The sequence below is a fragment of the Onychomys torridus genome, chromosome 15 (genome assembly GCF_903995425.1).
Source record: "Onychomys torridus chromosome 15, mOncTor1.1, whole genome shotgun sequence".
Classification (NCBI taxonomy): Eukaryota; Metazoa; Chordata; class Mammalia; order Rodentia; family Cricetidae; genus Onychomys; species Onychomys torridus.
The window spans coordinates 18,579,560-18,595,437 of record NC_050457.1 but is presented as its reverse complement, the minus strand read 5'-3'; the positions used below and the strand labels follow the sequence as shown (position 1 = coordinate 18,595,437).

Below are 15,878 nucleotides of genomic sequence, written 5' to 3'. Positions count from 1 at the left end.
AGACTGCATTACAAATTATAGGAGAAATTGCAACTTTAAAATTATATAAAACATTGTCACAAGGACACAGTGAACTTAAACTATAAATCAGTATCAAAATGACAGCTAGAAAGTGTCCCAAGATATTTAAAAATTTAAGAACACTTCTAAATACTATAAATTGGTAAAAATGTTTGAAGGTTTTTAAATAAATGGAACTGAGAATGCAAGTCCTTATGGTGTCCTTGTTTTTCTCTGCCATCTTGAGTTCAAGTATTCTTAAATATTAGTGTGTAGTCTCGTGTTGTGCTCTTTCAACTCTAAGACACTGAGATGGAAGGCAGATGTGAGATAGCGCAGTTTTATCACTGAACCCAGTCTTTTGGGGGCCTACATAGAAGGCCTTCTATGGCTTTCCCACGTTGTTTTTCATCCACAATGTATGGCACCCTATCACACTCGCCTGCTCCTCCCCCTGGCTGCGGCTGTGCTTTCTCAGTGGAATTCCTTGAAGCCTTGACCCCGCTGACTGATTCCCATCCCTTAGCTACTCCTATGAGCCACGTTATTTTAGAATTTCAGTGCATTTGATAGGATTGTGAATCCCTAAAATTCTGGCAATTCCCCTAAGCATACAGTCCCTGGCATCTCTCAGCCTTGAATTAGTCTAATTTGGATTTCCAGAAATTCATCAAATTCGCTATACTTATGGGTCTAAGAATTACTTGCTTTTCAGGCATTTTTGTCATTCTTAAGATAAAGTTGATGATTTCTTCAAGTCATACTTTAATTTCAAAATAAGCATTTTAAAGGTGAAAAAATGATATGCTTGTTAAAGGAACAAATAGGCAAACATTTAAGTGTTACAGATCACTGCAAATTGGAATCATTAATGCTATTAATGTAACCTTATCTTTTCATTTTAGCATGACTAATATGTCAATATATTGCCACAATAAAAACATTTTTAGGGATTGGAGAGATGGCTTGGAGGTTAAGAGCACTGCTCTTCCAGAGGTCCTGAGTTCAATTCCCAGCACCCACATGGTGACTCATAACCATCTGTAATGAGATCTGGCACCCTCTTCTGTATACATAATAAATAAATAAATCTTAAAAAAACATTTTTATTAAAACTAGATTGCTACTGCACAAAAATAAACTCTTTATTTCTCACACATTCCCATTCTTATATATACCTGTGAGGTTTTCTTCATTTGAAACCAAGTTTGTTTGACTGTTTTTGCTTTCTGTGTTTTGAATTATTTCTTTTATTTTTTGAGATTCTAATTTTATCATTTCCCATTTCTCTTCCATCCCTCCAAATCCTACTATGTATTCCTCCTTGTTCTTTCAGATCCATGGCCTCTGTTCTCATTATTATTTCACATAAATAACAATAACAATATATTGTTATATATGTGTGTATGTATGTATTAACATACATAAATCCAACCTGCCCAGTCTGTGTAATGTTACTTGTAGGTATGTTTCCAGGGTTGACCACTAGTATTAGATAACCAGTTGGTGTGCTCTTCCCTGGGGAAGACTGACTCTATCTGTCTCTGTCTCTCTCTGTCTCTGTCTCTCTCTCTGTCTCTCTCTCTCTCTCTCTCTCTCTCTCTGTGTGTGTGTGTGTGTGTGTGTGTCTGTCTCTCTGTCTCTCTCTCAGCATTCCTTAGTTACCTTCAAAACAAGTTTTTAAAAGTACTCAAGAAATAGAGGCCAAAGGGTGAAAAGTTTGAAGTCAATCTGAATACATACTGAGTTCAAGGCTAGCCTGCGCTACATAGTGAGACTCTGTCTTAAAAACTCAAGGGCTGGGAATATAGCTCAGTGGTAGAATGCTTGCCTAGAATTTAGAAGGCTGAAGTTCAATGTTCAGAACCATGAAAACTTTTTAACATAGTCTTTGAGACAACATAATTAAACGGCTTATAAAAAGTTACATACATGGAAAAACGAGTTTCACAGGGTGAGGCAGAGGCAGTTTAATAAGGAGCTGTAGCAGACAGACGTAGACTGCTGCACCCTCTCCTATGCTAATTATAAAGTAACTTTGTCATTGGGGAACCCATCTGTGTAGTCTGTGTATACACACCTTAGCTGAACCCAGGATGAGTAGAACAGTCCAGGTCCTGCAGGAGCTCACATGCAGCATTCCGAATCCTGCTACGGGATCTAGACTGAGTCCACACAGAAGTCTCATGGTGTCCATGTAAGAAACAGCTCCTCTAACACCTCCACTTTGAACATCTCAGAACACATGTTCTTAGTTTTGCCAACTGCATGCTAAGAGTACAGCAGGGCTCTACAGAGATTGATATGAACTAAGGCTGTTCACAAGCATTTGTGTCCACTACCTAAATGTCCATTCAGTACCCCGTTACTCATGTAAACCGATTTCAATTAGGCCAAGTCCTACAAGTTCAAGGACATGGCAAAAAGCGTAATCCAAAAGCCTAAATGCAAACCTTTCTGTAGCCAACATCTGCATAAACTGTAAGGAGGTGGAAAAGCCAAGATAGGACGCAGCTGTGGCAATACAGAAACCAGTTGCTGACTGCCTCGCTACCCAACCCACAAGGACTTTCTACAGCATGGTAAATAAATAGAAGGAAGTTGAATGGATCCTTCTGCGATGCCTAGGTAAAAACTGGTAAAGCTAAAAATAACAATTATCATTTCAAATGGGTCTTTGTATACCAGACGACTTGACAGGACTCACTCACACAGACAAGCGCTCATAAGGACACTGACAGGGATAGCGACACATTTTCAGGAATCAGAGGCATGGATGCCACTGATACTTCACTAATCTCACCTGAACATAAACTACATTTCCCTTCACTATGGAAAATGAATTCTACGAGCTAGGAAAGCAGCTTAATAGAAAAGCATTTGTCTCACATGTGCAGGGGCCTGGGTTCAATGCCCAGCACAGAGGGCGGAAAAATGACATTAACACAAGTCTAACAGTTTAATTATTGAGGTCCACTCTTGCTCAGAAATAGAACAGAGATGGCAGATGTGGTGGCTCACACCCAAAATCCCTCTCTGCCTCTGGGAGGCTGAGGCAGGAGGACTGACGTGAGCTAGAAGCCAGCCTAGACTGTATGGAAGACACTGCTAAAAAACAAAACAAAACAAAACAAAAACCGCACAGCAAAGGTGGGTGACTGAAAAAGGAAACGAAAAGGGAAGGGAAGGACATGACTGCCCTAGGTGTGGAGGAGGAGACACTTCATTAGAGATAAAGGGCAGAGGTAGAGAAAGGGACATCTGGGAGAGTCCAGAGTGCACATAAGCAGGGGGATCGGGCCATGTGGAGAGAGGGGCAGGGGAAGGGAGCCAGGGGCAGCAGCCAGGAGGCCAAAGGTACAAATGATCTTAACTAAAAGGTCTGGAGTGTATAGGTAAGAGCCTCTGGGGGAAGGGCAGCCCAGCCCCTGGGCTGAGGAGTTCAGGGTAGAGGACGGTATGCCAGCCGCATCCTGGAATAGGTAGGGACTGAGGGATGCTGGGAGAACCTGGAGGCCAGGTCCACTTAGATATGTTAAACCAGGTCCACTTAGATATGTTAAGTAGGCACCTCAGCCATTTGTCCCCAGTTTGAAACTTAACATCAGGAGTGTTTCACAAAGCAGGACTTCTATAGGGGGAGGTCTCCATTCCCCTGAACTCCTGTTTCTGTGAGGGGATCTCTACAGCTAGACAGGCCTGGCTTGCTCTCTGCTCCCCTTACACAGAGGCGGCATTGAACATGCTCAGTTCGGCCCTTCCCGGGTTTTCTCTGTGGATTTGTCTGTGAATAGAGAGAACATTCTGGTCTGTTCTTTCTGAGGTAAGCCTCACTGTGAGTGAGAGGCTCCACTGTCAGGCTCTCTCTGGGTGTCTCTCCTCAGGGAGGGAGTCTACATGACTCAGGGTGAAGCCTGAGCAAAGCCGATGTGTCTGCCGTCAGCCACATCCCTCAAACCAGCCTCTCCTCAGCTCCAACACTAGTAAACTAGTACGCATGCCTGGTGATGCAATTCCTGCATTTATTCCCAACCAGTTCTGCTCTCGAAGGCACGCAGGTGTTAATAACATTGTTTTAACTTTACAGACCCCACGTTGGACTGCTTTAAATGGTTCAGTTCATACAGTGCCTGCCACATATAAGCACTATGACCTCAGTTGGGATCCCCAGAATGTAATAAAAAGTCAAGCATGACAGAACATACCTCTAACATGGAGCTTGAGGGCTGGGTAGAGGCAGGCAACCCAAAAGGGAGAGTCCCACATTCAATGAGAGATCCTGTCTCAAAAGCTAATGTGGAGAATGATGGAGGTCACCAGCTGGACCGCTGGCCTCCACATACATAGACACACACATGCACGTGCGCGCACCAACACACACACACTGCGTATGCACATACATAAACATATATATATAATGTAAATACATAAAAACATTTATGATTCTAAAACAAAAATACCTTTTATATTGGCAGTTTTATTTCGTCTATATCAAATACAGCTTTTATACTTTCCATTATGGCAAATTTAAATGCATACAAAGATGAGGAAGATGGTATAATAAAAATCTCATGTACTCATCTCCTGTCTAGTACTTATGAATGCCGACACTGTCGTTTGTCCCCACACAAGCCCTCCCTGCAGAATGCTCTGAAACACATCAGAGCTAGTGTGTGCCGCTTCATCAGGACACTGCAGGCCACAGGCTGCTGCTCCAGCAGAGGAGGGTTCACATGGGATGATGCAGGCGGATGTGAAAAAAAAACATTCAGCACGTGTCACCCCAGACACCTCTTGCGACAAAGTCAAGGAAGGTGGTGAGAGAAAGCCGGGGGAAAACATGCATTCGGTAGCCATGGAAAGAATATTCTCCACTTGTCAGTTTTGTGCACCAGCCTGGTTCTCACCACCGCCAAGGCTGAGCCTCCCCTAAGGGCAGCTGGGCAGTGTGATAGGGAAGGTTCTGGAAAGCCTCTGTCTAGGTAAACTGAGGAAGTTTCTGCTGTCTGTGGTTTTACTTTGGTTTGAATTTTTTGTTTTGTTTGGTTTTGTTTTTTATTTGTTTGTTTGTTTTTCAAGACAGGGTTTCTCTGTGTAGCTTTGGGCCTTTCCTGGAACTCACTTGGTAGCCCAGTCTGGCCTCGAACTCACAGAGATCCACCTGCCTCTGCCTCCCGAGTGCTGGGATTAAAGGCGTGCGCCACCACTGCCTGGCTGGTTTGAATTTTTTAAGGCTAAGTTAAAAGCTCGACTTAGAAAAGAACCTGTTTCCTCACAAAGGCTGTCTTCCTTCCGCCTTCACCACGTTCTTCCAACACCTCACTCCATCTTCTGCACAAACGGTCGTTCTCGTTCTGAGCACCAAGGAAGAGCAAAACCAGCAGAACAACTGCTCTGTGGACCCTTTATTTCCCATTATCCATGACTCTTATCCCACATATGTACTTTCTAGATATGGGGGAAATGAGAGTATTGGTATTTTGCTCTGAATGTGGTATTGGGATTTAGCATTCCTTATTTATTCCCTACTGGCATGAACTCCCTCAATCAGCTGCGTCTCGCTGGCTATTTAAATGTTGTGTGTCTGCTTTTGTTCTTTGTTCTTGAAGCCAACCTGCAGTTCATTGCATAATGAATAAAAAGACATAAATAGACATAATAAAAAGATCGTTTGTCCAACTGAACGCACTGGATTTCAGAAAAATTGAAGGCCAACCTACCCTCTGTGTAACAGTTCTCTGAAGCAGGAAATAAACTTGGTTTTAACCTTTCCACCTCCATCAAAGAAATCAACAGGAGCAGCATCCCCGCCATAGCACTTCGGTATCTGTCACCCCTAAAGGCGCTGCCTACGGGACATTTACTTTCCTAATCTTGCTTCTAATAATAAACTTAAAAGCACTGGGAGACAGCAAGATTCAGATAAGGTCTATTGATTACAACTGTTGTACAGACTTCTAAAGTTGCTTTTAGTCTACGTATTTGCTCTTCATATGATTTTCCTTGCAATTTGGACTGCCAAGAGTCTTCAGTCTGGCAGTATTCGTAAGTCTATATTCTGCTGGCTACATTCCTGTGATGTCATTTAACATGTGCCCATACCTCGTGTTTTTAGTAGATTGACATATCTAAATCTAAAGATATCACTAGATTCCAATTGGATCTGTTAGTAAGGTCCCCTCACAGGCAATCTGTATACTCCATCATGAAATATAACTGAAAACTATGTGTTCTCAAAAAAGGAAGTCCTTTTGTGTGTGATGTAAATAACCATCAATAATCATTAGAAAAATTATTTCATTTGAGGAGACTCATAGTATATAATCTCCAACTATACCTAATATAATTATTTACAGCAGAAGGCAATTGGAAAGAAAGAAAGAAAGAAAGAAAGAAAGAAAGAAGGAAGGAAGGAAGGAAGGAAGGAAGGAAGGAAGAGGGAGGGAGGGAGGGAGGGAGGGAGGGAGGGAGGGAGGGAAGGAAGGAAGGAAGGGTGGGTCTACCTACCCCATCCCTCTGAAAACAACAGGACCATCTGTGTGGAGGTTAACAACCTTATGGCTGGAGATGGGCTGGGACTGATAAAGCCTTCACATGCAGACTTTATTCACTCATTAGCTTTATCCAACCAGTAGTGTCCCCAAAGATCTATCTGTCTTCTCAGGATTCACCACACGAAACTCACAGTCCCGATCCTTTGCCTTCCCACTTCTCAACACACTGATGGTTCTCCTTATGATGCTAAATAAACCCCAAGTTTTAAGTACAATTGAGTTACTCATCATTAAGAACTTGCTGTTCTCTCAGTAAGATACTACCTTAGGGGTGCTGGAGAGATGGCTGAGCAGTTAAGAACACTGACTGCTCTTACAGGGGACCAGAGTTTGATTCCCAATACCCACAGAGTGGCTCACAATTGTCTTTAATTCAATTCCAGGGGATCTGATGCCCTCTTCGGCCTCTGTGGTACCCAGTATGCAAGTAATACAAAGACATACACGCTAGCCAAATACCCATATACATCAAAAGAAATCTAAGGTTCTCTTACAAGCCCCCCACCACCCACTCATGGTACAAGTTTCGTCACCGCCTTGAGTTTATTCATCACAGAGAACTCTGGTATGTAGACATAATGCACACATTACATGTGTATTTCTCTTGTTAATCAGTTTAACCTATGAAGCTTCTGCCAACAAACCTATGATGCACACAGAAAAAAAGCTTTCATTTTATCCCCAGCACATCAGAGGTCACAAAATCCTGATACTCAGTTCTACTATTCTTCCTGGCTTCAAGTCTTCTATGAGGAAGATTTTTCCTTCCTTCCCAAAAATATTACTGATACTGATCCTAAGACAGTTTAAATACGAAAAGCAGTACAGGTCTTGATCTTGGTCCATGATCAATTTCATTCTTCTACAGTAAGCAGTAAGTTCTCTTTTTTAAAGATCATTCTGAACGTGTACGATTTAGACAAGTGTGCAATGCTGCAACACACTGCGGTTATTTCCTAATCTACACTCAAACTGATACAGGTTTATGAACTCTAGTTTAATGATATTAAGACAGTGATTTTCAAATAAGGGTTCTTTTGGTGTTTGTTTTGTTTTGTTTAGCTGAGGAAGAGTGATTTTACCTAGACATTATACAACTTTATTGCTAAAAGGTAGGATTTAAAGTTGAAATGTGAGTACACAAATTCTGTGTTTATCCCCAAATTTCATGATGCTATGGCATCCAGCAGCTACAATGTCCCACACTTGTTACCCTCTCAAACCCTACATGTAGCTAACTGAGCAAAATGTAGCCACACTTCTAAAATACAGTCAGAAGACCAAAAACTGCACCAAGAAAAGAGGAGAGAGACACGCGCCAACATGACACATGACACGGCAACAGGCAAATTTACACGTTATTTGAGAATCTTGGATCAGAGCAAGGCTGGTTTACTTGGCATTAAATTTACATTATCCATTTATTGGCACTAAATGGGCTTTAGAAAAATGCCAGACTGGAAGGCATACACTTTAGAAACAGACTTTGCTACAAAGTCTGTTAATAACGGTTTGGCTACTGAAACTTGTGATAAAAAGTTCTGTTTGTAGTTTTTCCCAGGTATAGCTTCTTAAAAAGCTGCCCAAAGGCTCACATGACTGGGTTTATACAATTTAAAAATTAAATTGCCTAACATACAATATCAGCTCCAAAAAAGCACCTTCCAGACTCCAAGAGGGGGACTAGCTGCCCAGCTGTGAGGAATGTGTTGTCCAATTGTGTCCGGCTGTGGACTTCAGGTCCATTTCAAAGTCAAACTGGACCGGCTCCAGGACTGGGTACTAAGCAAGACATTACACCGGGGGCCTGCTCTGCTTGATGAGTCTCAGCACAGGGCCATCAAGGGAAGTGATACAGCCCTCACTGTTTCTGTCCAGAGAATGCACCCAACGACTGCCCACGGGGCACAACCAGGTCTCATCAGCATTGAGTCAGCATCCTCTGTCTGATCCTGCTTTGTCCTTTTTTTAATAATACTACATACACTTAACATTACTATAGTGTTTCTATGGGAACCTAGAATGCAAGACAGTCTGCCTCCTTAATTTTACTGCACTCTCTGTGATTTTTCAGTACAGTTTTGAAAATTGTTTTTCTGAGACAGGGTGTTGCCCCTCAGCCTAGAGCTCAGTATATAGTCCGGGCTGGCTTCAAACCTTCTGATCTCCTTCCTTGGCCTCTCTAATGCTACAGTGACAGGCCCCTGCCCCCTTCCTCAGCTCTCTGAGCCATTCTGATTACTGATTTCTGTCCTCTGAATGTAGGAAGTGAGAAGGGATGTGCTCGACTTAAAAATACCTTCTTAAAGGCAGAGCACACTTTTCGCTCTCAGTGGGTTGCCAAACAATACTGTCTTAGAAACTCAGCTTCCCCGGCTACCGAGAAGCACCTTCTCCTCAGTCTAGGCTTCACGGGTCATCGGCTTCTTCTCCAATCATGATTGTCATCCTATATAACCTTGTCTGCTTCCTGGAGGAGCCAGGAATGGTCAATGAGCAACAGAGCGAGCTAGCCTCAGACTGTGCTGTGAGCTCGGTTTAGTGTGTCAGCCAGAGCACCGCATGCAATTTCTGCACAGTCCATGTTCTGGAAGATTCTTGCTGAGGCTTAGCCTTCTGAAGACGAGCTCTCAATCAATATGACCCTCACTTCATGTTCAAAAAATACCAAAGAAGAGAAGAAAAGGCAGCTGTCTGTTAGGTGATATACAGGATTTATCTGGTATCTTCAAAAACCAATCGAGAAAATTTTCCACTCACTGATTTTAGGCGAGCCACCGAGAAAACAAGAAAATCCTTCTGCAAAATTTTCAATCAGATGATATTATCTAAAGACCTGAAGCGTGAAACCTGGATTACAACAGCTGGCCAACCAGAATGCAATGCCTACAAAAACTACAAATAAGTAAATAAAGAAAAAGTATAACACAGAGAATTTGTTTAAAAACTAGGTAAGTATTTTTTGGAAATTAATAATGTGCTAACACAACAAAGATAATTCCAACTATTAGAAATGAAAACATCCCATCAACAGGCACAAACATTATTTATTAAATTTCTTAAAAGCACTTTGGGGGGTGGACATATGGCTCAGCTGGTACAATGCTTGTCTGGAATGCATGAAACCCTGGGTTCAATCTCCAATACAGGGGGTGTGGGGGAGGGCACCAAACTTTACATTGAGAGAGATCTAATTATTTTCCTAATATTGTACTTAATAGATTTTTTAATATATTTGTTATATATCTTTATTTTTGAGGATTTTTTTGCTATAGAATAAATTTTTTAAAGAACATAGAAATTCAATGTTCTACAGGTCTACAACTGAGCTTTTCAAACTACATGTAAATTCTGACACACTGATGACTTGATCAGAAAGAACTCAAAGTGATTTGGGAAGGTCTGTCACCACTGTGTTGCTAAGGGCAAAAGGCAGGCTTCTTGTCCATTCTAGACACTGAAATTCACTGAGGCACATAGCAAATGGGGCCATAAACCACCCCCTACTCCTATAGTCACATGTACAATAGGATCTAGTTGTCCACACATGGAGCATTGATTCACCTCAGTGGACCTGTGTCACCTCTTACATGACCTGGTCAATGGAACAGCGGAAAACATGACATCAGCAGAGACATGTCTGCTCTGGACTTGGCCTGTCAATGTCCCAACTCCACATCACCCCATGAAAAGCACCAAGGAAGGAGAAAGTTGCCATTCTGCCTCCTGATCTCACCTTAACCAGCTAACCAGCTGGCCACAGACACCCACATGGACCTGATTCAAATGAAAAGACTTGACCAGGTGAGTCAAGTCAAAACTACGATCTGACGGAATAAAAAGCTAAGGCTAAGTACGTGGTGGCTGCTTTGCTTCACACCAGTAAGTTTGGGGTAACGCTTCAGCAACCAACCTCTGATACTCTCAGCTACAGTTTTGACTGTTTACAGACTGGTCCTGTCATTAACTAGCTGAGTCACGTGAAAAAATGTACTATCTGTCAGCACTTGCTCAATAACCACTATCACACAACTAACCCTGTTTTCAGATTCTTCTATGTAATAATAACCTAGAGGTCATATCATAAAGGACAGACAGCATAAACATGGAATCCTAACAGTCTATATAAAACTTAAAGGTTACATCCTGAGAGGATGCTCCATATCTATTACCTAGTCTTACAAACAAAATGATTTTAGTATTCCTTAAGGCCTATACAGTGGCTATTAAGTTATTAAGTTATTATCTGGATGTTGGGGGGTTTTTTTTTGTTTGTTTTTGTTTTTGTTTTTGTTTTTGTTTTTGAGACAGGGTTTCTCCGTGTAGCTTTGTGTCTTTCCTGGAACTCACTTTGTAGACCAGGCTGGCCTCAAACTCACAGAAATCCGCCTGCCTCTGCCTCCCGAGTGCTGGGATTAAAGCCGTGCGCCACCACTGTCCCACTATCTGGATGTTTTTAACTCAGCAACTTATTAAGATAAAATATGGCAGTTACTCAAAACTTCCAGCTTTCAGAAATGCTGTTTCCCACAGAAATGGTCATTTAAATAGATAAATATTATACTTCCAAAGATTTAGTGAAAACAAATACTAACCAAAGGCACAAGCAGGCTATGTTACACTTGCATGCTGGGACTTGGTTATCTTCCAGTACACTAAGAAAACAATGCAATCTGGCTAGTAACACACATTAAGAGGCAAATCTTTTCAAACAATGGTTGAGACATACCATATAAGTATTTTGTTGGCCCTGTCCCTCAGTTCCTAGAAGGGGGCCTCTGAACCCCTGAAATTTCCTTAGTGATGGAAGTGGCTTCAACGTTCATGCTAGCTGATGACTTGGTCTACAATAATGTGGCAAGGTGGTGGGCTATGCTGAAGTGATGAACCGTGAAAAGTCTTGGGCTTGGTGATGCCACAGGAGAGCAGACCAACTTTCCAACTTCCAAGGGAAGGACCAGAGTGTGTGATCATGACTCACTGCACAAACAAGCCTACACAGTGACACCCCACTCAAAAACTGCAAGCCCAGTGCCCCAGTGGGCTCCCATCCTGGCAGTACACACAATGAATCAGGAAGGCAGCAAGTTCTGAGGACCTGGAGCTTCTGCACTTGCGACTCTCGACCTCTCTCTATGGCAATCTACCCAGCAGATCCTGATGTCTAGTTTTATAACAAAACTGTAACCACTAATTAGTATAATTCTTTGCTGAGTCCTTCCAGTGAATTTTCAAACCCAAGGAAGCAGTTGGGACCTGTAGCTAGCTGGTCAGAAGGGCAGATGATATGGAAACACAGACGGTGGCTGGCATTTGAGGTGAGGGGAATGCTGGGAAATACTCTATCTCTGAAACTTGGCCTAACTTCATTTGCATCAGAATTAAACTATACATAATAAAAAATGTGAAAAGACAGTCAACACACAGCAGTAGGAGTTACAGTAGTCACAACAGCAGGCACACAGGAGCCCAAAAGAGAAAAAGCAGCTAAGTCAGCAGAGGGACCAAGGCAGAGCTGGGTGAGCTGAGGGCGGGCTGCAGGCCAGCGGCATACGCTGGAGGGTTATTCCCTCAACAGCTACCTGTCAACACAGACTGCATGTGAAGTCACTGTGCTGAGTGCTAAGACTAATGAACAATAAAATCATAATAAGTAAGAGCAGAGTCCTCACTCACAGCACTTCGAGATCCGGGTAGGACATTTCACCATCAGTGATGTAACTGCAGCCAAACAGGCTTAGTAATAAGCTAAGTACCCGGCCCTCAGACCTGAACACCTTCGTCCGCACTTGCAAACGCGGCAGACACCGCATGCGTGCAACCCAGGAACCGGAGAATAGTGTATGGTTTGAAAAGGGCTCGTCGGTGACAGACAGGCAGGTGGAAACCTTACTTTACCTGGCACTCAACCAGCGGATTCGAGCAGCGGCCTAATATTTAAACACCATGTTTGTTCCTCAGGTTTCACAGCCAGAAGTCAATCAAATTCTTTTTTTTTTTTTGGTTTTGGTTTTCAAGACCAGGTTTCTCTGTGTAGCTTTGCCCCTTTCCTGGATCTCACTCTGTAGACCACGCTGGCCTTGAACTCACAGAGATCCGCCTGCCTCTGCTTCCCGAGTGCTGGGATTAAAGGCGTGCGCCACCACCGTCTGATCCCTTAATCAAATTCTTAGTCATTTGCTTCTTCTAAACTAGTATGAATATTCCTAAAAACTCATGACAATTTTTTTTTCAAAACATCAAATAAAAAAGCAAGCAAATATACTCTACAAGTTCCCAGACATGACAAAGTGACACTGAGCTTAAATGAACTGGACATATTTCCATCAGGGCTCAAAGTCTGGGTCACCTTTCTACTACTTTCAGTGGGTTGTGTTTCTCTAATTAGCATCAGAATCTTGAATTTTTTTTTTATAAAAGATTAATTAATTTTGAAGCCATTTTTAATAGAAATGCTCTAAAATGTCTTTCAGAACGGCGGCCACTAGTGGAGGTAAGTTTCTTACCTGTGGTCATCAAGCTGCACCAGGAACCGGACAATGTCATGATGGGCTTTTAGGACCAGCAGCTCAGTGTAGGGGTTCTGACTTTGGTCTTCTCCTATCGTCTGCAAAGCAGCTTTCTTGTCATGAGAAAACAAAGCAAAAACAGAAAGATAACGTGATTTATAAAACTGAAGATTTTCAAAAGCCACACACTATGACATTCTAATACTAATACATTTGTTCCTACACTATCAGGTGAATAATTTGCCAGTTCTGCATGGGATTATTTCTCTTACCAAAAACTTTAGTGTTTTTAAACCACAGTAAACTTGCAAACAGTAAATTTTATTTTGTTGAATCTCAATAAGCCAGACTTTAAAACTACTGGGCCAATCCAATATAATTTTTTTAGGGGTGTTTCTCCATCAAAATTTTTTGGAGACCAAGGAGACAGCTCAGCAGGGAAAGGCACTTGCCACTGAGCCTAACGACCTGCGTTCCATCCCTGGGCCCTTATGATGGGGGAAAGAACTCACTCCTACAAGTTGTCCTCCGTCCTACACACACACTTGTTGGAAACAAAGCTGCAGACTGTATCAAACAGACTATAGCCGCCCACCACAAGCATTTGGAAGATGTCTGCTTAACGCATAAAGATAGTAATGAAATCATTCAGACTCCTGGTTCAACTTTGGACAACCAGATTGATAAAGGTAACTCCAACATGCAGAGCATTATCTGGAAGGCTGATAGCAGACACTGTGCTAAGGACACACGCTGTGTAACTTAATTCTCAACCCCATTTCTGGAGCCAAACCCCTGCACAATTTCGCCATAAAAAGCTTTGTTCTCAAGAAGGTTTCTTAAGTTTGACATGAGTGACATTTTGGACTAGATAAGTCTTTGTTACTGAGGCCTCTCCTGGGTGTTAGAATACACCTCTCTTTTCCACACACTGCCCCGTCACACCTAACCATGGCCAACGGTAGACACTGTACTATGTTCAGGGATTAAATCTGAGGGACAAGATTACCTCAGGATTGAGAATCGCTTAGACTGGAGGTCTGAATGTAATGTTCTTTGCATATGTTAGGGAAAATCAGGGGTACATCTTCAAGGCAGTTGCACAACCAAGGTACTTTTACACGAACAAAATGTAAGGACCAGCATGCATTAATGCCTTCTGAGACAGTCCGCCCCGTGGTGATGGTTTTGCTCTCATCCTGTGTCTCCCTTTACCAGATGCTCAATTATGGAAACTGCTTCCCACAAGTGAGAGTTTGCCAGGCATGACCAAACTGGTTAATACAAATACTATCTTAACCAAACACGCAGGTTACTTCAAATTGTCATATATATGTTTCGTGACCATTCAATAATCAGTAATTCTTCCATAACCCAAAGGATTTCAGAATCATATGAAATAAGTGGTTTTGTTTTGTTGTGGTTGTTGTTTTAAATCACGGTGTCAATGACAAAGCTCGAGTTAAAACTGCCCAGTTGTTCGCAATAATCCTAACTGTAAAACGCTTCCTATGAGAAAGAAAATGTAACACGAACTGTTTCTGGTGGCACACGGAACAAATTTCAGACGTCAACTTTTTTAAGGTGTCAAAATCATTTCACTATTTCAAGTACAAGTAAATGTGGCAATGAGATCCTACACGTACTAAATAAACAGAAATCATTTTCTTGACTCGGTTTCTCGAAAAGCCAAGTAGTTAATTCCACATTCCTTAAGCAAATGCCAGTCCATGTAGGCAAAAGGTATCAGTTCAAATACATCAAGAGAGGCAGTCGCCCCTGCTGGTTTGTAGGTTACGGTCCACTTTTCTAAACTGACACAAGTTGACCCTCACGCAGCCCTCTATTTCCCCAGGCTGCTAACCCGCTTCCGGAGGGCCTGCCACACACTTCCCCGCCCCTCGGCCGGCCCCGCCCCGCCCACACCACCCCGCAGCCAACCCGGCGGCGCCCCTCAGCCAGCCAGCCCCGCCCATCCCATCCCGCAGCCAACCCGGACCCGCCATCCAGCCCCGCCCCACGGTCTGGCCCCGCCCCTCATCCCGCCCGGCCCCTCCCCGCGGCCTGGCCCCGCCCCGCAGCTAACCGGGCCGGCGCAGATTACCTCGGCCAGGCCCTGCGGCTCGCGGCCTCCCCCGATCAGCCAGCGCAGCATCGGGCCCGGGGCGTCGGCGGCCTACGCAGCGAGGACCGGCGCAGCGCAGACGCTGGTGCTGCCGCCCGGTGAGGCAGAGGCGAGGCAGCGGGAAAACAGAAGTCTAGTTCGGGAGCCCGCACGGAAAGCCGCCGCGGCGGAGGCGAAGGTTCCGCGGCCCCAGTGAGCACGCGCGTGGGGGCCGTGCGGTTGGCGCAAGAGCTCAGGTCGTGCGGGCGCCCCCTGGTGGACGTGCGCTGCGGCCACCACACTGAAGGGCCTGCCTCGTCCAAATCCTTCTGGAAGGCGCACCAGGAAACCTCCCGATTTCCCTAGAGCCAGATAGAGAAGGTATGCCTGCAATAGAAATCTGCACCTGAGCGAATCCCGTGGCGCTCTCGTACATCAAAAAAAGCAGCCAGCATTGTGTGCTGTACAGTACAAGTGCTGTGCCAGTGCGGTCTGCATAAATGCTCACATAAATAACACTTTCCTCGTTATAGATGAAGATTAGGTAATATGTCTAAAGATAAACGCTAATAAGTGGCCATGATGGAATTAAGACCTAACCTATAAACTCCAAAACCTTGTTCTCAACCATAGCCTATACTGTTTAAGACAGTCTCCTAAAACAGAGAGTAAAAGCCAGGCAATCCATGTCAGCCCCTCCCTCCCTTTACC

General features: G+C 43.5%; 1 protein-coding gene across 1 annotated transcript in view; it reads right to left on the bottom strand.

The window, feature by feature from the left end:
- The window catches only part of Wdr41 (WD repeat domain 41), a 50,146-nt gene extending 34,738 nt beyond the window's left edge, over positions 1-15,408 (bottom strand). The window contains exons 1-2 of the mRNA XM_036207101.1: positions 15,168-15,408; positions 13,061-13,176 (exon numbers count right to left, since the gene is read on the bottom strand). Coding sequence (XP_036062994.1) covers positions 13,061-13,176; positions 15,168-15,218 — 167 coding nt within the window. The 5' untranslated portion in view covers positions 15,219-15,408. The remainder of the gene's footprint in view (positions 1-13,060; positions 13,177-15,167) is intronic.
- Between the last annotated feature and the right edge of the window lie 470 nt (positions 15,409-15,878).